General features: G+C 43.7%; 1 protein-coding gene across 1 annotated transcript; it reads right to left on the bottom strand.

Annotated features, from left to right (window-relative positions):
- Window positions 1-419: 419 nt before the first annotated feature.
- ADPRHL1 (ADP-ribosylhydrolase like 1) lies at window positions 420-24,440 on the bottom strand. The gene is made up of 7 exons (XM_083834724.1): window positions 24,051-24,440; window positions 20,855-21,019; window positions 13,942-14,067; window positions 11,529-11,669; window positions 6,987-7,114; window positions 3,199-3,331; window positions 420-1,308 (listed from the first exon to the last, which is right to left on the bottom strand). The coding sequence occupies exons 1-7, from the start codon at window positions 24,262-24,264 to the stop codon at window positions 1,151-1,153; spliced, it is 1,065 nt and encodes a 354-aa protein (XP_083690850.1). The 5' UTR covers window positions 24,265-24,440; the 3' UTR covers window positions 420-1,150.
- Window positions 24,441-24,863: the final 423 nt, after the last annotated feature.

The raw sequence follows: 24,863 nt of genomic DNA, 5'->3' as shown, positions 1-24,863 counted from the left end.
AGGAAAGGAAAGGAAAGGAAAGGAAAGGAAAGGAAAGGAAAGGAAAGGAAAGGAAAGGAAAGGAAAGGAAAGGAAAGGAAAGGAAAGGAAAGGAAAGGAAAGGAAAGGAAAGGAAAGGAAAGGAAAGGAAAGGAAAGGAAAGAAAAGAAAAGAAAAGAAAAGAAAAGAAAAGAAAAGAAAAGAAAAGAAAAGAAAAGAAAAGAAAAGAAAAGAAAAGAAAAGAAAAGAAAAGAAAAGAAAAGAAAAAGCAGTTGTAACTGTTTTCTTTCCAGGGTTTCTGTTTCTCAGACTTGTGAAATGTATCACAGCTGTACTGTTGACCTATTACAACTGCTTGAAGACCTCAGCCAAAAATTATGATACTGATACAGCAACATATAATCTGTTCAGTCTAAAAATAAATAATGATGCTTAGGAAATAGTGTAAGCACTGATTTATTTACAAATATTTCAGCCAGTTGTATTTTTAAAAAAGTTTGTTCTGAAGACTGAAGAACAACAAAAGTGTAAATCAGGAAGTTTGGACACGCTGATGCTTTGCTGAGCCTTGGGGGTATTTTTAGTGTTGGCTTTTCCTTTTCTGGAAGCTTGTAATGTAACAATACCTTGCACCACAGTGCTGATGCAGGGATCAGCGGTTCATTAAAGGATAATCCGTGAGATATTAGGTTTACAAGTGTCACAGACACATTAGATTTGAGAACAAGGCAGAACAGCAGTGGTGAAAGGATTGTCAAATATACAGAGAATATCCCCATAAGTGGGCACTGCCATTAGTTTTGCAGGAAAGCATTAGTTCTGCAAATTAATTTTGTATGTGTAATTACTGGTCACAGCTGTTTAGAATGTGGTATTATAGCAAGTTAGACTGAAATCAATCAAAAGAGGTTTTATTTATTTTTTTCCATTTGAGGTTATCTCACGGGTTTAAGTAGCAATCATTATACTCAGAAATCCCTACATCTGTAAAAAAAGAAGAACACCATAAAAACCTAGTTGCTCTTGAATTATTCAGCTATCTTCACTTGCACACAGTCTACATACAGCCTTTCAGACTGACTCTCAGCTAGTTCCTTCATCGTTAAAGTCAGTCAATTATCTACAGGGTCTGATATAGTCTTTATAGAAAGAGAAAATGGCAGAAACTGCTTTACTTTTCCTGCGTGGACAGTCGGTAAAGGTTCTCGCCCAAGTACTCTAGCCTCTCCCTTTGCTCAAGGTCCTGGTACAAGCCCTTGGGAACCTTGCTCAGGCCGTACACCAGCCCGTACAGGCAGCCCGCGATAGATCCAGTCGCTGCGCTTTCTCCTGCGGGTTCAAGCACAGATGCAAAGTTCTCTTAGGGTCGCCTTTAAGTACAAAACCACAGCCCGCACTGCACAGGGGAGGAAGTATGAAGCCACTGATGGAGCGTGGAAAGGACATAATGGCCATGCTGGGTCAGCCCCAAAGGTTTGCGTGACCCCATGTCTTGTCCCGTGTCTAGGGAAGAGAGTAACACCAAGACCAGCGTACAGCAATGCCTCTGCGGTGTGTGCTCCTGAGCTAGAGTGGCCTATCTCCTGGCCTTCATCAAACCTTTTCCCATGGGTCTGTCAAGTGCTTGATCACTTTTTGAATGCAGGTGAACTTTTAGCATTTACAACATCCTTTCTCACTGTTTGAAAGGAGCATCTCCTTTGGTCTGTTTCAAAGATTTCACCTGTTCTTCGTATTTGATACTCTGTAGATCTTGTAGTGGAAGAGACAGCATCGGATTGATCACTCTGTTTACTTTTTCTGTGACGTTTGATTACACAGATTTCTATTATATTTGCTCTATGTCGTCTCTTTTCCATGCAGTGTGTGTGTGTGTGTGCACTGAGGTGGGGAGTGGGGAAGAAGCAGGACAAGACAGTTTGGTTTTGGCCTGGTTTCCTGGAGGAACAAGGGACAGACGGTCACTCTGATGCGAAAGTCATGCACGTCTGTCTGCCATGTGCTCACACACGTGGTTTGTGAACCTGTTGATTGGTTTTGGAAAATGTGATTGAGGGCTAACACTAGTGGAGGATAAGCAACAGGGAGATGCGTGACAGATGAGCTCTGGCTCACTCTTTGTCTAACATAATCTCAATCACCTTTCCAGCATTAGGAAAGGGAAGGACATGTCTGGTCAAATGAGAGACTGAGTGGCCAGAGGCAGAGGCAGGGACATGGCCAGTAGAGTGGACAAGGTCATTGCTGACAGCACAGACTCATTACTAATTTGGCTTGGGGAAAACCCACTGCAACCCAACAGCTCTTGCAAGCAGCTAACTATTGGCAGGAACACAGGAGGGAACAGTAACTGCAGGAGTCCCTGCTACATGGAAAATATCCTGATTTGGAGACTGTGTCACCCACCCTAACACCACAGCATGACATTGCATGTGATTTAAAACATCTAACCCCATGATAAGTAGCAACAATGCTCATTGTGGTCCTTGTAGGTTCTTGTTGGCCAGACTCTGCAGTGAGGGGCCACCACCTCCCACCACCATGGCGCAGGTGTTTTTGGTGCTGGGATCATCTCCCACAGCTGCCCTGGCCCAGGGTGTGTGGGTGCCAGTGAGGGAGTTATCTCTTGCAAAAGAATAGAAACAACTTATTGTGTGCCTCTAAGATTTATCTGGCAGGAACTTGATTGGGCACTGGTTTATTTTTCTGCCTTACTTGCCTTCACTATATACAGTTAAAAGGTGGCTTTGCCAAAGGTGCTAGTATTTTGGTGTAGAAAGATGCCAACCCTAAGTTATATTGGACTTACTTCTCATGCACCTCTGGCAAAACCGTGGGACTCAGATGAAGTAACATTTGACAAGGACCATAAATAGCTTGCACAGCAGCTGCTGCTAAAAGAATGTGATTGATGGCCCACAGAGGTTGTGGAGTCTCCCTTCTGGGAGATCTTCAAAAGCCTCCTGGATGTGGTCCTGGGCAGCCTGCTCTGGGCGTCCCTGCTGGAGCAGGGGCTGGAGCAGGTGATCTCCAGAGGTCCCTGCCCACCTCAGCCATGCTGTGACTCTGTGATGGTGTAAAACCAGGAGACACAGAAATAACCGGTGACATGGCAGGTTGGTCAACAGCGGCCATTCACAGGCAGGTCTCACTCCCACCTCCTGTGAGGACCCTGTGGCAGGAAGGAGCAGGGGATGGGAGCCGCGGCCGCGCCCTCACCTCCGTGGAACATGGAGCGGTTGCAGAGCTCCGTCCAGTCCCCGCCGCACCCCAGCAGGGCGTCGTAGGCGATCATGGGGGCGTCGTGGCCCCGTCTCCCGCCCCGGCCTTCGGAGCTCCACCTCCGGTACGTCTGAAGGAAAGATAGAGTCATCAGCGTGGGACAACAGACAGGGGGATACGTGCCACAGCTTACCACCCTATATCTCATTTGCCTACCCTGTCCCTGTGCCATGGGAGTCACAAGGAGGTATTTGGTACTCTTGAGCTTTGATCTTTTCTGCTCTGGGACTGTTTCACATCGAGAAGATTGACGGGTACCTCAACCGGGGCAAGTGTCCTGCTGCCAATTGCTGACATTTTGTATGGGTGCAAACAGCATATGGGTGCCTGAGCTTTCTGCTGATGACTGAGTGCAAAACAACTTCCTGCATATTTAGCTTGCTGAGAGCAGGCTCTGCTGCACTCCCTCTCTCTCTGCTGGTTGGTCTCTTCTGGAAGCAGCACATCTCTCTGGGAGACAGAGGCCACCATGCCCACAGTAGAGGTGCTCCACTAGTAAGGACATGAAGAAACTTGGCAGGTCAAGCACTTGGCTTGATATAAGCAAGCCAAGAATGCCAAAAAGGATCAAGAAAGATTCTAATTTCACACCCTAGAAGTCCCTATTCTTTCAAAAATTAGGGTTGGAAAGGACTTACATTATCGTTCTTCTTTCTGCCTCTGGGAAATGTTCTCAGCTTCCCTTGTCACATGTTTGCAAAAGTTTAATTAGCCAAGTTTTATGTGGGCATAGAAAAAGGTTTGATTCGGTAATTTCTTTAGGGACTCAGTTTCAGGCTGTGTTAACTCAGGTCACTTTCTCTGACTTTTTCTTGCCAAGCTCATTCTTTCCCCTTCCATTGAACAACCTTGCAAATATAAGAAACGCTTCTTTCCCAGGAGAAGAAAGAGGGAAAAAACAACCAAACCAAACCAAACCAAACCAAACCAAACCAAAACACAGCAAGGTTTGCAAAAGACAGCTGGATTTCCTCTAGAGGAAGTACCTCCAGAACTCACTTCTACCTGCCCAAAATCCCCAACGAACTCAAGACTCTGACAAATTTATCATTAAAAATAACTTCATTTAAAGGAAATTGGCAGCTTTCATTCCTGGAGTTTAAGTTGCGTTACGGTAAGTTAGTTGCAGCTGCTTAGCTGGCCTGTGGTTTCTGCGATGTATATGAAGATTTGTGCTTATATCTACTCACTTCAACCTCAACCAGTATATACTTTGTTGTGGTTTATCTGCATTTACATCAAGCAGGGCGGAGTTGGATTACCTTCAGTCTGTTGCCTTTTTTTTTTCTTTGCAAACTAAAGAGGGTATTTATTTATTCTGTCCTCTAACACAAGCAAAATTTAAAGCCTTATTTCTGCAGTTTTACTCTGGTGGAGCAGCACTGACGCAGGTGCAACACTACCAAAGGCAAGCACAAACCGTGGAAGTGCTATTCTGGGTGAGCACGCCGGCGTCTCAAGTTTCGCTCCATTTAGCCCTCACGATCGCTGATGTTCTGCACACATCTGATGTTACCTCACTTTGCTGGAAATTCTTTATTTGAGGAAGAGTGCTCCCGGGGATCGATCTGCACCAAGGCAGCATTTCTCAAACTTTTCAAAAGTGCAGCCTTGCACTGTGATTGGCAACAGCCCGGCTTCCCTTGGCAAGGGCAAGTGAAGACCACAGGGTGGATGGATGCGGGTGTGACTATCCGCTCCCTTCTGCTGCCCAGCCCTAGAGGCAATGCACACATCCCCTCCTCGCTGCAAACCCCTGCAGTCAGCAATTACAGCTGCCTCTGCCTTCCTCACCCTCGAGCGGATGACCTGCAGCTGGCTAGCACTCCCTTTTCTACCATTTTCTATCCCTTTCTGAGCACCTTTTGTGGTGCTGGTTTAAACAACTTCATCTTAAGGGGACAAAGTTCCTCTCACATTTTGTTTGTCATGCAATGTGTCCAGCATTGGGAAAGTGAGCAGGGCAAGGGTGTGTTTGCAGAAGCAAGGCTGAACCTGAGTGCAGTGCAATTTCTGCCTATTTACTCTATATCTAACATGTACAAAACATATATTGCTGAAAAATGATTTATCCTACTATGAGCTGCTTGCCCACCTTGTGTTTATACATTAAAGAAGGGGTAATCTGTTTTTCTTCCCCCACATTTCCAGTTACCTCCAAATTTAAGCTGTATACCTTTTTATACAGAATGCAACCTTTGCTGCTTAACGTTTGAAGTGCATTTCTTTTTTATAGAGGGAAATTGCCTTTGCAATATACTCAGATCAGCCACGTTTGAGAGCTTAACTTTCACAGCTCCTGCAGCTGCTGTGTGCAGCTACAGAAATGCGCCGCTGGTTTAGCAGGAACCTGCCCAAAACAACCTGCTGGTGAGAAGGGGTGACACATATTTGTGGTTTATTAATTGCCTGCAGAAAGGCAATCAGACACAAAATGGTTTGGAGGGAGTGCAAAGGCAAACAGTCCTGTGAAACAGATAGGCAGGATGGTTGCCTTCTCTGTGATTATTCTTTCCATGGCTATAAACATGCTCAATTTGTAAGCAAAATGAGAGACTTCTGCCAGGCTGTGGTCTTTGCATGGCAGTGGAGTTCAAGCAACATTTTCCTTTCTTGTGCATGAAAATAAATAGTTTAGCAGATCAAGATAGTTGGGATAGGTAATACAAAGATAAATTTTGTTTCTGCATTAGGAATAAAATCAGTTCTCTCTTGAATACGACTGTGGGGAGATTCTATTCAGTTTAATCTCATTACGCTCTTCTAAGGCTCCAGTAGAACTGGAAGAAACAAAAAACTAGTAACAAATTCATGGCACAGAACTGATAAAATAAAGCTGGAAGGAGATTTAATCTAGTCTTTGTATTTAAAGCATTTTTTTATTATCCAGTGTCAATCTATCTTCCATTGGCACCTTTCTCTGCATAGATGAACACCTAAAAATATACAAAGTGGCTTCTCAGAATAGAGCTGTGCTTTAATAGTCTGGAAAGGGGGATTGATTTATGGGAAAAGGTGACAAGAACCACATACTTTTTGCTTAGCTGCTAAGTGAAGAAACTTGAGAGGTGCCAGCATGTTATCAGAAAGCTGTAAACACCAGTGAAGAACGGCATTATTTCTCCTGAGTTAAGAAGTTTTAACCAGAAGTCATAAGTCAAAAGAAAGATCACACATGCTATAAAATAGTATCCCATGAGATGTGGTGAAACACAATCTCTTGAGACACCTAAAACTAGTTGGGACACTGCCTGTGTTTGCAAATAACTGCTTAGGAGGGCTGTCTTCTGTTCAAAAGACCATAGCTACACCCAGCTCCTAAGAGATTTCTTTGGGACTTGGGCCACAGCTTTGCTAGGCTCTCATGAGAGCCTCCAGCTGGATGTTTGCCTTTTCCAGCCTCAAACAGCCCTGGCTGATGGGAGTTTATTTACAAGTTTTGTACTTGTGCTGAGTATCACCACATTTGACATTAGGACTTCCTCTCCCACTGCAGGAACCTTTAGCACCTCAGGACTGATTGCAGCTGCTTTTTAACAACAACATTTAACCTGCACCAAGGATGGGAGTTTTTTATTCTTCCTTGAAAATTTAGGAAAAAAGAAAACACAAAGACTTTCTCTCTGCTCTGGCACTGCAAAAAGTTGTAAAATATTGGTGTGTCCCTTTGAAAATACCTCTCTTAGTTCAGAGCCTTTCTGGGCATTTTCTGAAGTTGCAGTTACCTTTTCTCTCTCCTCTGCATCATAGTTGTCCGGAAAGACAGGTTTGTTCTGGTTTTCCTCATTGATTTCTCTCTCCTCCAAATAAAACTGCCACTTGGCTTCAAAGTAAAACCAGTGTTCCTGATATTCTGAATGCAAAAGAAATTAATCATGCAGTATTTCATCTCAGCAGCATTTTCAGTTCTACTTAAATAGCTTTTAAAGAAAATGATCACATTGACTCATACGGAAAACTGGTTATTTTCCAGTAACATACATTAAACAGGCATATATACTAAGTATGCATTTTAATATGAAGTGGGACATCTAACTGGAAAAAGAAGATGTGAAAGAGAAGAAAGTATTTTCAGAATCTTGTGCTATTTTTATGATATATTAAAATTACATTAAGATACATCAAGATAAGATTTGGAGAACTTACTGAGGAACACTCTAAGAAAAAAGACAAGAGTCAACAAAAAACAGAGAGAAAAAATCAAATCTATGCCATTTTTAAAATTCCTTTACTATGCCTAAAGATTATCTAAAAATGCTTACATGTCCTAAATACAAATTACCTCCTACCTCAGTTATCAGTTTTTATTCATGCAATTTCTCTAATATTTCTGTTCATTACTGTGATCTTTCAGGAAAGGGCTGATAGAACGACCAAAATTTCCATTTTTTGTATATTGTAATACTTATTGAACATAGTAAAAGGGATAAATAACACATACATCTACTATTTGTGCCCATACAAATAAGCCTTTTTTTAGTAACCACAGGTCTTTCTCCTTTTTTATGTCACTTTGAGAAGAGCATCTCTAATAATGTTTAACTTTGTGCATGCGAATAATCTTATTAAATTCAGCTTGTTTTTAAAACAATGCTCAACCCTTTATAAAGGCTTGAAAAGTTGCAGAAGTCACACTGAACACATACACACACCTCTGCAGAATTTATGCCTGAATGAAACCCTGTCTGGAAAGCAGATGGGGGTCAGGAATTAGAAATCAGTGAGATGGACAAGACCTCTAAGTATGCCAAGGCAAAGCAGTGAATCAGTATGGGACTACTTGTGTACAGTTTAAAATATAATTAAATGTTGCTGCTTCTTCCCTGGTTCTGTCCTTTCTGGTCACTCAGTTCTGTGCTGCAAGTGACTGAGGAATGTGCACACAACCAAACTATTTTTCTGAAGAATGTAACCAATGAAGAAAGACTGAGAGATCTGGGGTTGTTTAGTCTGAAGAAGAGAAGGCTCCAGGGAGACCTTACTGCAGCATTTCAGGACTTTAAGGGGGCCTATAAGAAAGATGGAGAGAGATCTTTTACAAGAGCATTCAGTGATAGGACAAGGGTAATGGTTTTACACTGAATTTAAACTGATTTAAGTTAGATATTAGGAAGAAATTCTTTACTGTGAGGATGGCGAGACACTGGGACAGGTTTCCCAGAGAAGCTGTGGCTGCCCCGTCCCTGGAGGTGTTCAAGGCCAGGTTGGATGGGGCTTTAGGCAACCTGGTCTGGAGGGAGGTGTCCCTGCCCATGGCAGGGAGGTTGGAACTGGGTGATCTTTAAGGTCTTTCCAGCCCAAACCACGCTGTGATTCTGTGGTTTTGCTTCTTTTCCTAACAGGCCATAAAGGTGTCCTTCTTTGCTGATTAAGATCTTTAAAGCAGTTCATTGCCAAGTAAACTCATCCAGGCTGACTTGCGTGACCTGATACCTTCACAAAATTGTGCCTCCCCAGCCCCACACTGAGACTAATCTCCAGCTATGTGGCCCTGATGACTGGGAAGCTAGTTCTCAGAACTCTAAAGAAGGGGGTGTTTAGAAAAACAGAGTGAAAATGCACTAACAGCCATCAGACCATAGAGAGCATTTTAAGAGGAAAAATAAAAAATCACAGTATCATAGAATATCCTGAGTTGGAAGGGACCCACAAGAACCATCGAGTCCAACTCCTGGCTCCACACAGGACCACCCAAAAATCAGACCCTATGTCTGAGAGTGTTGTTCAAACACTTCTTGAACTCCGGCAGACTCAGGGCCTTGACCACTGCCCTGGGCAGCCTGTCCCAGTGCCCGACCACCCTCTGGGTGCAGAACCTTTCCCTCACACCCAGCCTGACCCTCCCCTGTCCCAGCTCCGTGCCGTTCCCTCGGGTCCTGTCGCTGTCCCCAGAGAGCAGAGCTCAGCGCCTGCCCCTCCACTCCCCTCGTGAGGGAGCTGCAGGCCGCCATGAGGCCTCCCCTCAGCCTGCTCTGCTCGGGGCTGAACAAACCAAGGGACCTCAGCTGCTCCTCATACATCTTCCCCTCTAGACCCTTCACCATCTTAGTTGTCATCCTTTGGACACTCTTGAATGGTTTTATGTCTTTCTTATACTGTGGTGCCCAGTGCTACACCCAGTACTTGAGGTGAGGCCTCCCAGCACAGAGCAGAGCAGGCTAATCACCTCCTTTGACCAGCTAGCAGTGCCGTGCCTGATGCACCCATGGGTACGGTTTGCCCTTTTAGCTGCCAGGGCACACTGCAGGCTCATGTTCAACTTGCCATTGACCAGAACCCCCAGATCACTTTTCGTGGGGCTGTTCTCCAGCCTCTCGTCCCCTAATAGGTACATATACCCAGGGTTTCCCTGTCCCAGGTGCAGAATCCAGCACTCGCTCATGTTAATATCATACCATTGGTGATTGTCCAGCCCTCTAATTCGACAAGATCTCTCTGCAATGCCCCCCTACCCCTGAGGGATTCCTCCCAGTTTGGTGTCATCCTCAAACCTTTAAGTCCTGCATCCAAGTCACTTATGAAAACATTAAAGAGAACTGGCCCTAAAGTGGAGCCTTGTGGAACCCCACAGTGACTGGGGTCTTCACTGTCCAGTGAAGAAAAAATTTATTGGTTGAAGAAAACTACCAAAAAACACCCCATCGGTTAGTTCCAAAACTGCTTTTGAAAATGCAGATGATGCGACAGGTTGCTTTGTATTTTAAAGCAGGCATTTTCCACTTTCCTCTTTTCCACATGACCATAAAATGTGAACACCTCAGAAATGACTATTCTCTATATAGCACCTTGATAACCAGGGGTGTGTGATTGTTGCAATGCGCAGGCTCAGTAACAAAGGGGAAAAGCATATGCAGGAGATGTTGGTTGTGTGGACGACCTGTGACATGGTATGAAACCCTAGCCATCAGACCTACTGAGGCTCTGCCCCACCCAGCCTCATCCAGCCTGAGACTACAGTCACATTGAGATCCATGGGATATCTGGCAAGTAAATGCAACTGAATAGCAGGGAGGGGTGCTGAATCAAGCCCTCTGTGACTGAACATGGTGTTTGTTATCCAAGGGGGATAAAGAAGCCAAGAAAGAGTTTCCTAATCAGGAGGACTCTGTTTGGCAGGACTTCTTTTCAGTGCATCTCACCAGCCAAGGAGCTTAAGTTTAATGCAGAAGACTTCTCTTGCTACCAAAATAGGACAAAGCTCAACAATACAGGCACTACCCAGACGGCGTGCCTCAGGAGTCCAACACACATACCTCCATGCAGAGGGGTCCTGCTATGGTGGAGTGACAGGGACCTGCTGTAAAGTCGTTCAAAGAGGAGCTCACTCACACTAATCCTGCACCTGCTCCTCATAGGTCTCATCTAAAAAAAATCTTAGTGTGCAATGAGACGTGGTTGAAAATGCACTTTCTTTCAGGAAGGTTCCCTGCTTCTTTCAGGTTTTAAAGCAGCAGCTTTCCTTCCCATGTAAATCTTCATTTCTGGGTGCTTTTGATTATAGATTTCCACAGAATTCAGTCTTTCTCAACAGTCATCCCTTGAGATTAACAGGAAAATTTTCCTCAATGTTTTAATGTAACTATTCTCATCTGTCCACAGCAGGTCTCACTGTTACAAATGCATCACTCCCAGGCAAGAGGGAACTAAAACACCTTTGTACTGAAGATCGCACCCATTAGTGAAGTAGCAATATCAAGTTGAACAGTTGTTGTCCACTCAGTTGTTTTAAAAAAGGATACAACAGGTTGTATCTTAAATATTTGTTCAGAATATCAACAAGTCAAATCTGCATCTGTGGTAAAAAGCTAACTCTTTGTCAAGAGGCATCTACAGGTGAACTTTTCCTGGCAAAATGAGGAAAGTAGTGGATTTTTTTTATGGAAGATATTGGCCCGTGCTAACTGATGGAAGGAGTGAATAATTCATATCTCAGCAGTCAGTTTGCTTAATAACCTGCTAACTAACAGTTCTTCCTTCCCCACCACCCCATAGCAATCTTTGAAGATTTATTAAAGATCAAACTGTGCAGTATGGCATTATCATTTCTCTTTGTATTTTTGCCACCAATATTTCAGACACCTAACAGATGGTATGAGAAGACACCACCTGCAAAGAGCTTACAGTCTAACCAGACGATGCAGGAGGACAACCTGTGGAGTCATGAGCTGGGGGAAAATGGCAAAAATGGGGAGAGTTAGCAGCGATGTTTCTTTAGTCTTTCTAGCTGAACATGTTTTTGAGAAAATAACTCTTGGTTCAGACATTACCTGCCATGTGGCGAATGGTCTTCTTGCAGTATTCCTCGGCCATTGGCACGACCTTCATCATCTCTCTTCCCCACTGCACCAGAGGCTTCCCTTGTATTGCATAAGCCACAAAGAGAGCTGTACATAGGGACCCTAGAAAGCCTGGAATTAATAGATAAATATGATTACCACCATGTGAACTGAGGTTGTGCCATCCTTGTCATGTCCCTAGTAAAATCATTAGTAAGATGCCTCATGACTGTTGGGTAGATTAACAAACACACGTAACCTACCCCTGTCTGTTTACTGTCTGGCTCTTGGCATGTTAAGATTCTTGGCTAATACATGGTGTCCAGTGGTTTACAACTTATTTTGTATAGAAGAGTGCTTCTGTTCTCACTGGTGTAACATGACAGAAACTGAGGTAGGGGTCAAAAATAAACATAATCCACTAATGTGATACTGAAAGACTTCTAATTGAGGTCACATGGAATAACTGACTTGCACAAAATGATTCAGTTGCTTATGATTCACCTTGCTTATGCATTCACAAAATGATTCACCTTGCTTATGGATTCATCCAGCTTAGTGGCTGTGGTTGTTGGATATAACTACTTTCTGGTGCATTTTACTCTAGGGGGACAAATCTGTTCCATCTAGTTGGATCCACTTTCTTTGGTCTGTACTTGTCTTGAAGAAGCAGTTGTCTAAGTAATACATGTTGTCTGCATGCCTAGCTAGGCCTTCCTCTTCAGATACAAATATATTTAAAATTAACTTTTTATTAATGGGCAATCAACTCTTCAATCATGTCAGAAACAGAGAAGCATGTTTCTCATGTTTCTTGTGATCCTGGCATTTTGTCAAATGCAACAAAACCAACCTAGAGCAACATGCAAAAGAAGGCTAAGAAAACAACTCTATCATTGAAATAAGCCCCAGGTGAGGAGAATATTGTCATGTGTACTTCTCTAGATGCACGGTTCAAAAAACATTCTCTCATGCATAGAGATAAGCATGAACTTGATGTGTTTTGCTGAAGGTAAACCCAAATTATTTTAGGAGGTTATAGCTCAAGAGGAGACAATTACTACTTCTTTCTGCCATAAGACTTGCAATTCTAGGTCAAGCCAAAGGCATGTCTAATAGATGCTTTCAGAATTATTAAAAAAAAAATAGAGGCAGAGACAGCAAAAAGGGCCTCTCTTGGACAGACAGCATCTAACCCAATTGCCACAAAGATCCTTAAGAGTGTCATATTCAGTGCGAGGGTGGCAGAAAAGGGTATCAAGGATGAAGCCAAGGGCTAGGAGGGGACATCAGGACAAGCCAATCCTGTATCAGTCCTGACTAACATTTCAGTTGGGTTTTCCCAGTCTCTGGCTTATGAGACTCACAGGTAAACTTTCCCTGGTACCTCTCAGGATGTTAGTGATGTCCCTCATGCCCCTTCCACCACTCTCCTCACTGTACCCCGCTGTGCCACTTGTCTCCTTTCCAAGCAGAAAAGTCTTTCTGGACTTAATTTATCCTCTTATGGAAGGCATTTGATGACTTTGATACTCCTTGATGCCACTTCCTGGCTCTAATAAGTTCTTTATGAGGTGGGATACCCAGAACTACAAGCAGGCTTGCTGCTGCTAACACACTGTGGATTTTGTATATTGGTTAAACGGTATTTTCTGCTTTGCTCTAAATTCTTTTCCTCTAATTTTGTGCCATCCTGCTGGATGTTCTGACTACTTCAGAGCAGTGAGCATGTTGAACATGTCACCCTTCATTATGGTTTTATTTAATGCTGTCTAAAGCAGACAGAATGAATACATGCTTACATAGCATAAAACTATCAGAATGACAGACTTGAATATTCAGAGCAACATTAAATGTAATTACTTTTGTTTTGTTTAGATAATAAATCATATTGTGTCCTAAAATGTGTGGAGTTAGAATTTTTTGGCTTTCTACCTTTACCTGCGGTGATTGGATGTGACAAGACCTTTCAACAGAAAAATATTATTATCCCCTGAACCATAAACTCGCATGATAACAGTGAGTCATATGGTTGTACATGAATCCTAAAATTTGATCAGAGCGAGTGACATGAATATGCTTTGGATGAGACAGGTTGTGTTTAGTTACTGGCATTTTAGGAAGGAATACTCCTATGCTGTGGTTGCTGTTTGTATAATATACAATCACATACATAAGCTTGTATGTAGGACTTGGAGTTGGACTCAAGGAGTCCCTTCCAACTCGGGATATTCTATGATTCAATGATTGTACAAGTGGTATATACATACATATACTATCCAAGCAAATTCATATGAAAGCCTTGGAGCCTGCAAAGCAAAAGCTACAAGTGGATTTACAGGAGCTGTGTTAGTACTCATGGAAGAGAAAAGCTTCACAGAAATGATATGCCCGTCGACATTACCTGTAGGGTGGTTATGAGTCATTCGTCCACACTCAATGCTCACTTCAATAAGTGACTCAAGCCTTTCTGGTTTCCAGTATCTCATCCCTAAGCACATGGCTTTTGTAGATGCTCCAAATCCAGAGCCTATAGTAAAACAACAATGGTAAGCATTTAAAAGAAGATGGATGATACATAAATATGTTGATAAAATCTGAAGCAAGTACATTTTATTATTTCAGCACTTGTGTGGGAGCTCCCTAAGAAGCGGGAAAACAGCATGCAAAGCAAGTTACATGTTTTGAAAGTTTCATGCAAGGAATTTTGCCTACACACAACCATTCTGATATTACAAATTTATTCCAATACTACTACATTACAATGTATTTTACCAGTATATTCCAGTATTCTCAGGTTCTATGAAGAGCATAGCAGGTACCAAAGAGCAGCATGCTAGCCTGTTACCAGTACGTTTTTTATTCACACTCTCATGTCATCTTTACTCATCCTCAACTGACACCTCTTTTTTTCTCGTTCCACATGCCAGGACTGGAAGCAGCAGTCTGTAAAACAGGTACACTTTTACTATGCCCTTATTTTAGTAGTCTTCCTTTTGAAAGCACATTACTAAAACCCTTTCTATGGGTATCACAGCTGATCTTACAGTTTTGTTGCATGTTTCATCCTAGAGAGCCCCACAGGTAGTTCAAAAAATTTTCTATTAATTACAAAAATAATGTGTCAGAAAAAGAAATTAAAGAGTCCAAAGACAAATCCTCCAAAGTTAGAAGGCAGAACTGAGGTTTCCTGTTCAACCTGAAGTCTGTGCTTTTGCGCACACTCATCATGGTACAGCCTGCACTTGTTGGAAATTTCTGTCTCATGCAGTACAGACATTATTTATTGAGTAGATAATTCAGTATTTCTTTAAATCCTCAGCACAGAGTGCATGATTCCAGGTGTTCGTATTTTAAACTCCTCATTGAATGGAGAGTTAAATTTACTAACAAGTTTCTCTGCAGTACTCATCACAGTAATATCAGGATCCCACAGAAGTTTTAATGAGCTTATCTTCCCTAGGCACAAGTGAGGTGATTATCTCCCCTTCACAGCTGGTAAGCCAATGCCCAAAAAAAGCATATACTCATTGCAGGGACTCATTCTGAGATGGATAGGGTACGATTTTTCAAAGTACTTAGGATTTTTTCAGCACTGCCTTTGCTCAGTCACACTTCCCAGTGACCTTGGGTAGAGCTGAGAGCAATCAGTGTTTCTCTGCTTGGCCCCTGCAAGATAAGGGGGAATATTTATACCACCTAATTTTAGCATCTGTGGAACTTACATTAGGAGCACACTCTTCCTGTCTTTCCCAGACAGGCAGCAGGGAGAAAGGTTGCCTCTGTTAGCCAGTATAATGGCAGAGGAGGAGGAATTCACAGGTCAGAGTGAAGCAGCAGATGCCAAGGAGCTAGGGTCAGTGCTTTGGACACCTACCTCCAGAGGAGCCCTCGGCTGCTCCCCAGGCTCTGCTTGCTGTGGCTGTGGAGCTCCAGGGGCTCTTCTAGAGCACTGTGCTCCCTTTAGTTTCATCCCAAGGGACTCCATCTCGGGTGCTCCAAGATCATGAGCATGATCAAAGTGCGATAGCGGGGGTTGCGGAAAGATCTGATGCAAAAGTACTTGCCTGATACAAACTGAAACGTTAACACAAGCCGCCCATTGGCATCTCCAAATGAAATACACACTAACTAGAGTCTTACTTACTCTCTAGAGAGGGCTTGTTTTCTTCCCAGAGAGGACCTATCCTGAGTGGACACCCTGGTTAAGTGATCTAACAAGGTTAGATGAAGACATTTCTTCCTATCCTCCTGAGAGTTCAATGTGAAAATTTTTGAGTGCAGTAACTCTGCCACCTCTTTAACCTTAACAGTCTAAAACGGTCAAATATCAAATAAATATTACATGAAAGGAGTTTCCCAAATACTATTTTATTCTCTGCAGTCTCAGACCTTTCTTCCTCATCCCTTCTGAGCCATCATGATTATAGTGAGAGATCCTCTCCAGCACACCATTGCTGGCCATTGCTCCTGGTGGACACCTGTGCTGCAAACGGCATTCTTTCCCTTGAGGGTGAAGAGGCATTGCAGAGAGATCTTGACAAATTAGAGGACTGGACAACCACTAATGGTATGACATTTAACAAGAGCAAGTGCTGAATTCTGCACCTGGGCAAGGCAACCCTGGGTATATTTACAAACAGTGGAACAAGAGGCTGGAGAGCAGACCCACAAAAAGGGATCTGAGGGTTCTGGTCAATGGCAAGCTGAACATGAGCCTGCAGTGTGCCCTGGCAGCTAAAAGGGCAAACCGTACCCATGGGTGCATCAGGCACGGCACTGCTAGCTGGTCAAAGGAGGTGATTAGCCTGCTCTGCTCTGTGCTGGGAGGCCTCACCTCAAGTACTGGGTGTAGTACTGGGCACCACAGTATAAGAAAGACATAAAACCATTCAAGAGTGTCCAAAGGATGACAACTAAGATGGTGAAGGGTCTAGAGGGGAAGATGTATGAGGAGGGGCTGAGGTCCCTTGGTTTGTTCAGCGCAGAGCAGAGCAGGCTGAGGGGAGGCCTCATGGCGGCCTGCAGCTCCCTCACGAGGGGAGCGGAGGGGCAGGCGCTGAGCTCTGCTCTCTGGGGACAGCGACAGGACCCGAGGGAACGGCATGGAGCTGGGACAGGGGAGGGTCAGGCTGGGTGTGAGGGAAAGGTTCTGCACCCAGAGGGTGGTCGGGCACTGGGACAGGCTGCCCAGGGCAGTGGTCAAGGCCCTGAGTCTGCCAGAGTTCAAGAAGTGTTTGGACGACACTCTCAGACATAGGGTCTGATTTTTGGGTGGTCCTGTGTGGAGCCAGGAGTTGGGTTTGATGATCCTTGTGGGTCCCTTTCGACACAAGATATTCTATAATTCTATGATTCTTGTTTGAAAGGTGTCTTATCCACTACTCAGTTCCAGTTCCTCCAAGGGACATAATCCATGCTGGTTATCTAAAAGGTACAGGCGTTGTGCTACACTAGAGCTACAAATTAAAGAAAATTGCAGTGTATTCAAAGAGAAGGATGCACTACAGACTGGGGGTCTGAAGGTGGTTGCCTTTGCAACTTCGTTGTGTTCCTCTCTGTTAGAAAGCTGTATTGAAACATTTTGCAGAATTAAACAAGCAAACTTGTCAACAAAAAAAAATCCATCACTTGGAATAACATTAAGCCTAGGAAGGGTTTCCTGTGATTAGTAGCTATTAAGTCCAGTGTATCGATACCATGTGAATCAATGAAGCAAGGGACAGCAAGATTAGTGCCTACCAGGGGTGAGATATACCTGTGAGAACATAAGGACTGTTCTCTGCAGTCAGACCAAAGGTCAACCTAACTCTGACAGTGGCCAATGGAGAGGATATTTAAGAAGGAGTAAAAGGAAAGTATAATGACACTGCCCCTTTGTACTAACTATAGTGTTGACAATTTCCTTTCGTGATCCAGCAGGCAGCTGTTTCTTCATCTTTCTGCTTGGTAACCCTGGAAGGATTTTCCTTGGGTGAATTTGCGCAGCTGTTTTTTGAACCCACCGGAACTGTATCATCTGCATGTTCCCATAGAAAAGAGTTGTGCAGCTTAATTAGGTGCTGCATGAAGTCCTTTTACTTGCTTTGAACTCATGACTTGTTTTCATCTGAGGTACCTAGTTCCTGTACTGGAGGAGACGTGAGTTTTCTCTACCTGTATTAACATTCTCCAACCTGTCTATGATTTTGCAGATCTACTTCAGACATTAGTGTCTTTGGAAGCTGTTTTTGACTAACCCAGTCATCCTTCCTCATGTCCTTTCTAGTTCTCTTACATCCCTTTGTAGGGAGGGAGGGACCAGATTACATATAGTAATCAAGAAACAGGAGCTATATAGTGGTGCCAGTGTGTTTAGTGCTTTGTTCTCTGTTCCCTTCCTAGTCATTTCTAATAGTATATTAATTTTTCGGCTCTTATTGAGCACTGAAGTGATGTTCTTATAGAACTATTATAGCTCCACGATCCCTTTGCTGAATGGTAACAGTTAGCTCAGCAACTGCAACTGTGTATATAAAATTAGGATATTTTTTTCCCATACATATGACTTTTCATTTACCTACACTGCATTTAGTTCTGCTATTGCATCACAGTTATTCGTCGCTGTGAGGATCTTCTACAGCTCTGCACTTTATTATTTTTGACAGCAGACTTTGCTGACCAACTATGTACTTGTTTTTTTCAGATAGTTTGTGGACATGTTGAACAGCACGGGGCCAACACAGCTGCCTCTTTCTCTCGGGAGAAGACAGACTGCAATCTCCTGCTCTTTGTTTACTGTCTTTTAACCAGTTATCTATGCTTATGAGAGCCTTTCCATCATTCTTAGCAACTTATTGCCTTGTCACTTGGTGACTTGGTCACTTTGGTGAGGGATCTTGTCGAATGTCTTTTGGAAATTCAAACAGACTGTCTTTACAGTGTCTCCTTTGTTCTCCAGTTCCTTGGCTATTTCATGAACTTTCTCACAAATTTCTGAGGTGTGACTTCTCTCTACAAAAGCTGTGTTATGTTTCTATGAAAACGCTATATCATCTTCATTCATGCACTACATTATTTTTTATTATTACGGAATTCCTTTTTTTTTTTTTTCCAACTCTATATAATAATGCAAATCAGCTTAATGGCTACTGAGCTCTGAAGAGGATGCCTCTTTTGTGACTACAGGCTGTTCTGCATGAAAACTTAGAGCCTGACTCCTTTTACTTCCTGTCCCTCTACAGCTTATCCTTCTCTTCATTTTTGCTCCCCACCATCCCGCATTTAACTTGCGCTTACCACCATTGCATACCATCATCAAAAGACACTGTTCATAAGCACCACTAGAGCAGCTGGCTTCAGTAGCTGCACATAAAGTCATGCTTGGATGCTGCATGCTCAGCCTGAAATACATTTGATACAGGTAGAGTCGAGCTGGCTTTTAAATTGACTTTTGCAGTGGCTCCAAAGGCACATTTCTGGCCTTATTCAGATTTCTGGTTTTGCTCTCAACCACCAGAGATTCTCTTCTGAACAATTCAAGTTTTTAGTAATGAAACAAAGCATTTTGACCACCTCTCAGAAAGAGCAGACTCATCTGTATCAAAAATTTAAACAAATACTAACAATAAGAAGCAAACACTCCTTCCAGCCTAGAGCTTATCAATGACATAATTTGGATATGAGCTCTTAAAATGGAAGGTGTTGGACAGCCTTGGACAATTTTTCTGGTAGTCACAGGAACCCCATCAGCCTTTAACATAGTTTGGGTACCGCTGCATGATTGTGTTAATGAATCTGAGAGCAGGTGGCAAAGAGACACACAGGGCAATTTAGCTTAGGAGCTCAATGTGCTGGCTATACCCACATAAATTTGAGCAGAGGAGCTTCGTATAAGCAATTTGAAATTACTTAAGGTACAGTTTCACTGTTCCATGAAGGCTGGCACGTGAATATTTGCTAGAAGTGAGATGGCTAGAATGATCGTAATAAAGCAGCTTGTGGGTTCCAGCCCGTCCAAAATACCACCTCACTGTTAGATATTGAACATGATTTTTTTTTTTTCCTCAAGAGGAAGTTTGTGGAAAGTCATTTTAAAAGTTGTGTCCATAGCAGTGTCAGGCCCCATGGTAGGCTGAGCATCTCCAACCCAGGTGACCGGTACTTTTGTTCTCAGAGAGAAAAAAAAAAGCTACGTAAGATGTTCAGGATGGCATTTTTTGGACCAGATGTAGATAGTGCATTTTAGCTGCCAGGTCTGAAGGTATTTATTTCACGCACTTCTAGCCCAGAGTATCCCAAGAACAAATCTTCAGCTATAAAAGGCTGGGGAGGAGGAAGGCTAAAAGAGGAGATGTGGCTCCAGCACTGCAACAGGCTGGGGAGCAGCCGTGCTCCACTCCTGACAGTGCTGAGAGCTGCTCAGGGCCAGCAGCAGCTCCTATGATTATTTTGACTGAATTTTACTCACGGTCAGTCAGAAAACACATGACGACTGCCAACGGGGCCCTTTCTCAGATCTGCCCGGCGAATGATGGGGTGGGCAGGGTACACGTGGAGAGGATCCTTCCCCTCCCAGCAGCTGTTGTAGGGGCGGGGGCTGAGTGGGTGATGCTTTTTGTATCAAAGAAAACTGACTGCAGAAACCCAGAAATAGCCATGGCGTGGTGCCACCGTGTTTTTGTCACGGCGTTGCATCAACGTGCAATGCCATTGGGTGGTGACGCTACATACCACAGTGATACCACACCACGCTGACACGGTGCAACGTCTATATTATGTGAGATGCCATCGTTGTGTGGCAGTCTTTCATGATTAATTGCACTGCTTAGGTGCAGCTGCATGCATGTTATCTAGCTTGAAGTAGAAATTCCATTTATCATAAAATGAAATAATCACAAAAAGAAAGGAAGGGTCATGGGGAGGGAGACAGTGCTAGGACTATTAGGGGTTAGCATTGCATCCTCCTGGAGAAAAGTAACATATGACTGGAAAGACCCACAACTACAAACATTTAAATGAAAAAAAAAGGCAGAAAATATTTCTTAAAATAACCATTAAACTCAAGGCCATAGACCTGGACCCCAAGGCAGTGAGCCAAGAATAGAGTCTCTTTAAATAGATGTTAAACAGGGAAGGGCTCGTTTACGAGAGGACATAGTGCCCTAGAGCAGGAATTCCTGGCAGACCTCTTGCCATCCCCAGGCGAACATGGAAATGTTTCAGGGGTAGCAGCCTTTGATGCCGGGGAGAGAAAGGAAACAATTTCCCCATAGCCCCAAATCTTGAGAGCGTGCGCTGTACAAGCCAGCATCTCTGAATGGGAAGCGGTACCGTACCCTTTTCGTTGAACGGTGTGTGCCAAGCGAGAAGGTAGTTGTCTGGTTTCAGTTCCCTGCAGCCTTCGATGGTAGCGGGGTCTGGCCGCCTCCCCGAGAGCTTGTCAACAGCGTCCACGTAGCGTTTCACCAACTCGCGGTACAGGTCTTCCAGACACCAGTAGTCTGGGCAGAACGGGAATAAAAGGTTGTCATACAAAGACAAAAGAGAGAGAGAGTGCTGAAAACAACCGCAAAAAGCTAGTTATGGTTTTAATAAATGTTCCTACTCCCCACTTCCAGTATATCGGGTCACATTTCTGGTGCCATGTTATAAACACTCTTCCATCCGTGAGAGCAGGCTGGAGAGAAAATATTCTTGTCTCTCCGTTTTTACATTTTCCTGCTTTCCTTTTCATTTTTAATTCCTTTAATTGAAAAGATAGGGGTGTTCTGCTCCTTGACAGGAGCTTCTCAGGGGTTGTACCTTGCCTTGGGGTGTGCGGTGCTCACCGAGGTGTCTCACCCCCAGGGACGTGCTGCCTTGGTGGCTCTGCCCACACCTCTGCGCTCATTTGCAGGCGTGAATCCACATTAAAAACAAAGCTCCCCCCCACATTTTTTAAATTGCCACAAAATATTTTAATGAGATATGCATAAAAAAACACAGAAGCAAATCAGTGATCCCATTTGTTGGGACATTTCATGTGTTGGGCTTTTCAGGTGTTGGGCCTGAAGAGTCCTGCCCCTGGTTCTTACTGAGGAAAAGCCTCCACTGACTTCTCCTACAGCTTTGTACGCAGCAGGAGCTGAGGAGGCTGTCACGATTTGACCATCTATATGTTTCCAGCGTACTCGAAGAAACCCCTCCTAACACTTGGGTTGCCTACGGATCAAATGACGTGGTAAGGGAAGTTCTAAAAATACCTTCTAGCGTTTTGTCAAAGATTGGTGATTTCCTGAAATCCACAGAAGAGGTTTAATTTAAGACTATGTTTGGAGACCCATAGCCAGAGCCACTCTAAAGTGTCATCTATGCAGAGAGATGAGGAGAAAAGACACAGGGTAAAACCCAGATTCCCCTCCTTTCACAAGAAAAATGCCCTATGGATTACAGTGGCCATCCTACTTACAGCCCTGGAGGAACAGGATAGTTTCAAGCTGCCGACTCTTTCCAGATTTAGGAATCAGGTGTCAGTTTATCCGGATATGAGCCAAGAGCAGGATTTACCGCTCGGCAGCACCCACAGAAGTGCTGTCCCCAAAATCAAGGTCCCTTGGTCCAGCAATGCCAGCTGCCAGAGCCCACCACGGGTCCCTCATGTGGGGCCAAGCTGGTGCCTCAGCCGTCAGCCAAATGGGGCAGGCTTCTTTAGACATGAGTGCTCATTTCTTAAAATCTGTGTTTAATCAGAGAGGAAAAGGCTTTCCTTGTGGTGGGGGTAGGTCCCCTGCCTTTGGTGGTGATGGTTTTGTTCCTCCCTCACGGGACAAATGACTCCCGCAGGTAAATATTTCATCTGTCCTTCGCTCTCAGATCAAACTTTCCGTCTGTGCACAGGGTGGATTTGGGGCCAGTGCCAGCTGGCTTCAGCCTCACGGAGCCACCTTTACCTTCGTGGGCATCACTCTGTTGGCTTTGGGGCTCTTGTGGGTGGGTCCTGCCTCCCTTTTGGGAAGCAAAGGAAAGGACTTGATTTCCCACACTCATGAGCATTGCTCTGAAATGAAGGTTTCTCACTAAAATTTCCCTCTCCTTCTTGTTGCTTTATCACCAGCCCACACCAGCGTCTTTTTTAAAGCCTGTCTGATCAGAACAAAGAAACGAGAGCACAGGATCAGCACAGCTGATATGAATTATAGCGAGACCTTATTTTTCTCTTTAAAGAAGGGCAGCGCTCCTGTTGTGTTTAAGATTTATTACTGTACAGATAGCCCGACTGACTTGACTACCCGTAAGTTATGGTTTTGGAGAGTTCAATAAGCAAGAAACATATGATACGGATTTAATCATAGCCTATATTCAGAAATATGTTAGTCATCTTTTTTCCTTCATAGGCTGACATCTTGCCCTTATCTTTAGTGTATTAGCTACCCCTTAAACCATTGGCTAGCTAATAGCCAAGCACGAAGTGCCCGACACACTCTTCAACTGATCTCTGCACGCTAAATTTAGAGCACACTAGAAGCAGGCAGAGATAAAGCAGCGAAACAGAGGCACAAGTGAAATCTCATTGACTTCAGCAATACTTAGCTACATTGCATTACTTTTGCTAGCTATCCAGTGCTGCTTGTGTTAGGAGAAGTCACGAATATTTCTAGAGATTAAAAAAGTTGATTCATTTTGAGGAGATAAAAAAATAGCTGCTGTCTTCTGATGTAGTTTTGATGACAATCGTGATGGTCTCAGTTTTAGCTCAGTGGGTACGGTGTTGATACAAATATCGTGACATCTTACAAAAGACTGCTACTTCCTCAAGAAAAAACAAATGTTCTCTCTCAAACTGTTGTGATTTTAGAAGACATATATTAATAATTTTCTCTGTTCTGATATACTTTATTATAAACATCTTATTTTAGAATATGTTTTTGGACTAAAGATACAGAGCTCTCCCTACAAAGCAGCTTGCTCCTTTTCTGGCTTTGCAGGCACAACCCTGTGCCTGCAGGGCAGCAAAGAGGAGATAGCTCTCAAGATTTTAGCCTGGATGAGATACTGAGGGGACTCCACTCCAGCCTGGAGCAGAGAGCACACGGACATTCAAAGTGCACTTGGAAAAGCTCTAATCTGTTATAGAAGAATTTATAAGATTATATCTTCTAGGAGATCTTTTATAGAAGAATTTCAGACAGGTTTATTTCTGGTGGCTATTCCGTTCCCTGACATATGCAGTGTACACACAAACTATTTAATATTTTTGCTATTATGCCGGACATGCAGTATTTTAAGTCTTTAAGCTTTAACCAACTTCATAAACCTAGACAAAGTCCAGGGAGAGCCCATCCACATTTAAGAAATCAAAATTCCTGTTTGTGTGGTGGCCACAAGTTTATGCTCATGGAGGAGATGAGCTAATACGCATTATCATTCACATCAGCAGCATTTCTGACACATTTTCTCCCGACTTCCACAGCACTCAGGCTTGTTTTAAGGAAAGCAGCAGCTCTACAGCTTTGCTCCTTGCCAGACTGCAGCTGTGAGTCCCGTCTTACCTACCTGTGATGACAGCCTCTGCTGTAGCCATGTGCATGAGAGTGTTGTCACTTACTGGCCATTTGTCTGGAGAGAGCACCAGGTTCTCAAGCCCTCCGATTTCCTTCAGCTCCTGCTGGATTTTTGCACCTAAAGCATTGTCTTGTCGGGAGAAATTTCGGTAACCAAGAGCATCCCCTACCCCTGCCAGTACAAGCGCAGCCTTAAATTTATCCATCCCCGAGACACTTTTTGCTTCCCTTTTTCCTGAAGCAGCCACTGAATCTGGATCTTCCTTTGTTCCTTTGCCTTCGGCTCAGCTCCCCCGACACTTTATATCAGCCATTGTGTCACCCCGGGAGCTCTCTCTATAAGGCAAGAGCTTCCTTTTCTGGCTCTGCAGATGCCATCTCTTGTCTGGGACCCAATGGAGAGGAAATATTTCATAAGCCAGGGATTTTGCAGGGGCTTTGTTCAATGAAACCGCGAGAGCATGCCCACAAAGCGAAGTGCAAAAACATCGTTTCTGCAGCTCAGCACAAAGCAAGCCAGGAAATACTTAGCCCTACCCCGTGTAAGTAACTCTACACCCAGAAAAACAGATGGCTTCACAAGGGTGTTTATTTATTTAATAACTTGCAAATTAATACATTTCCCTCCACTTTTCTGATACGCTCGAGTCAGTCTCCCTTTCAGGGACTGGTCAAGAAACTGAAAGCCTGGGATAAAAGAGGTTTCTGAACTCAGGAAACACAAGAACGATGGCTTAGGTGGCAAGAAACCCAGTAAAATACAGTAGACCTCTCACATTTCTAATGCACATCTCCAATGGCAATA

Source organism: Anser anser (genome assembly GCF_964211835.1).
Source record: "Anser anser genome assembly, chromosome: 1".
NCBI classification, from domain to species: Eukaryota; Metazoa; Chordata; class Aves; order Anseriformes; family Anatidae; genus Anser; species Anser anser.
Note: the sequence above shows the minus strand (reverse complement) of the source record. Positions and strands in the feature narration are given on the sequence as shown.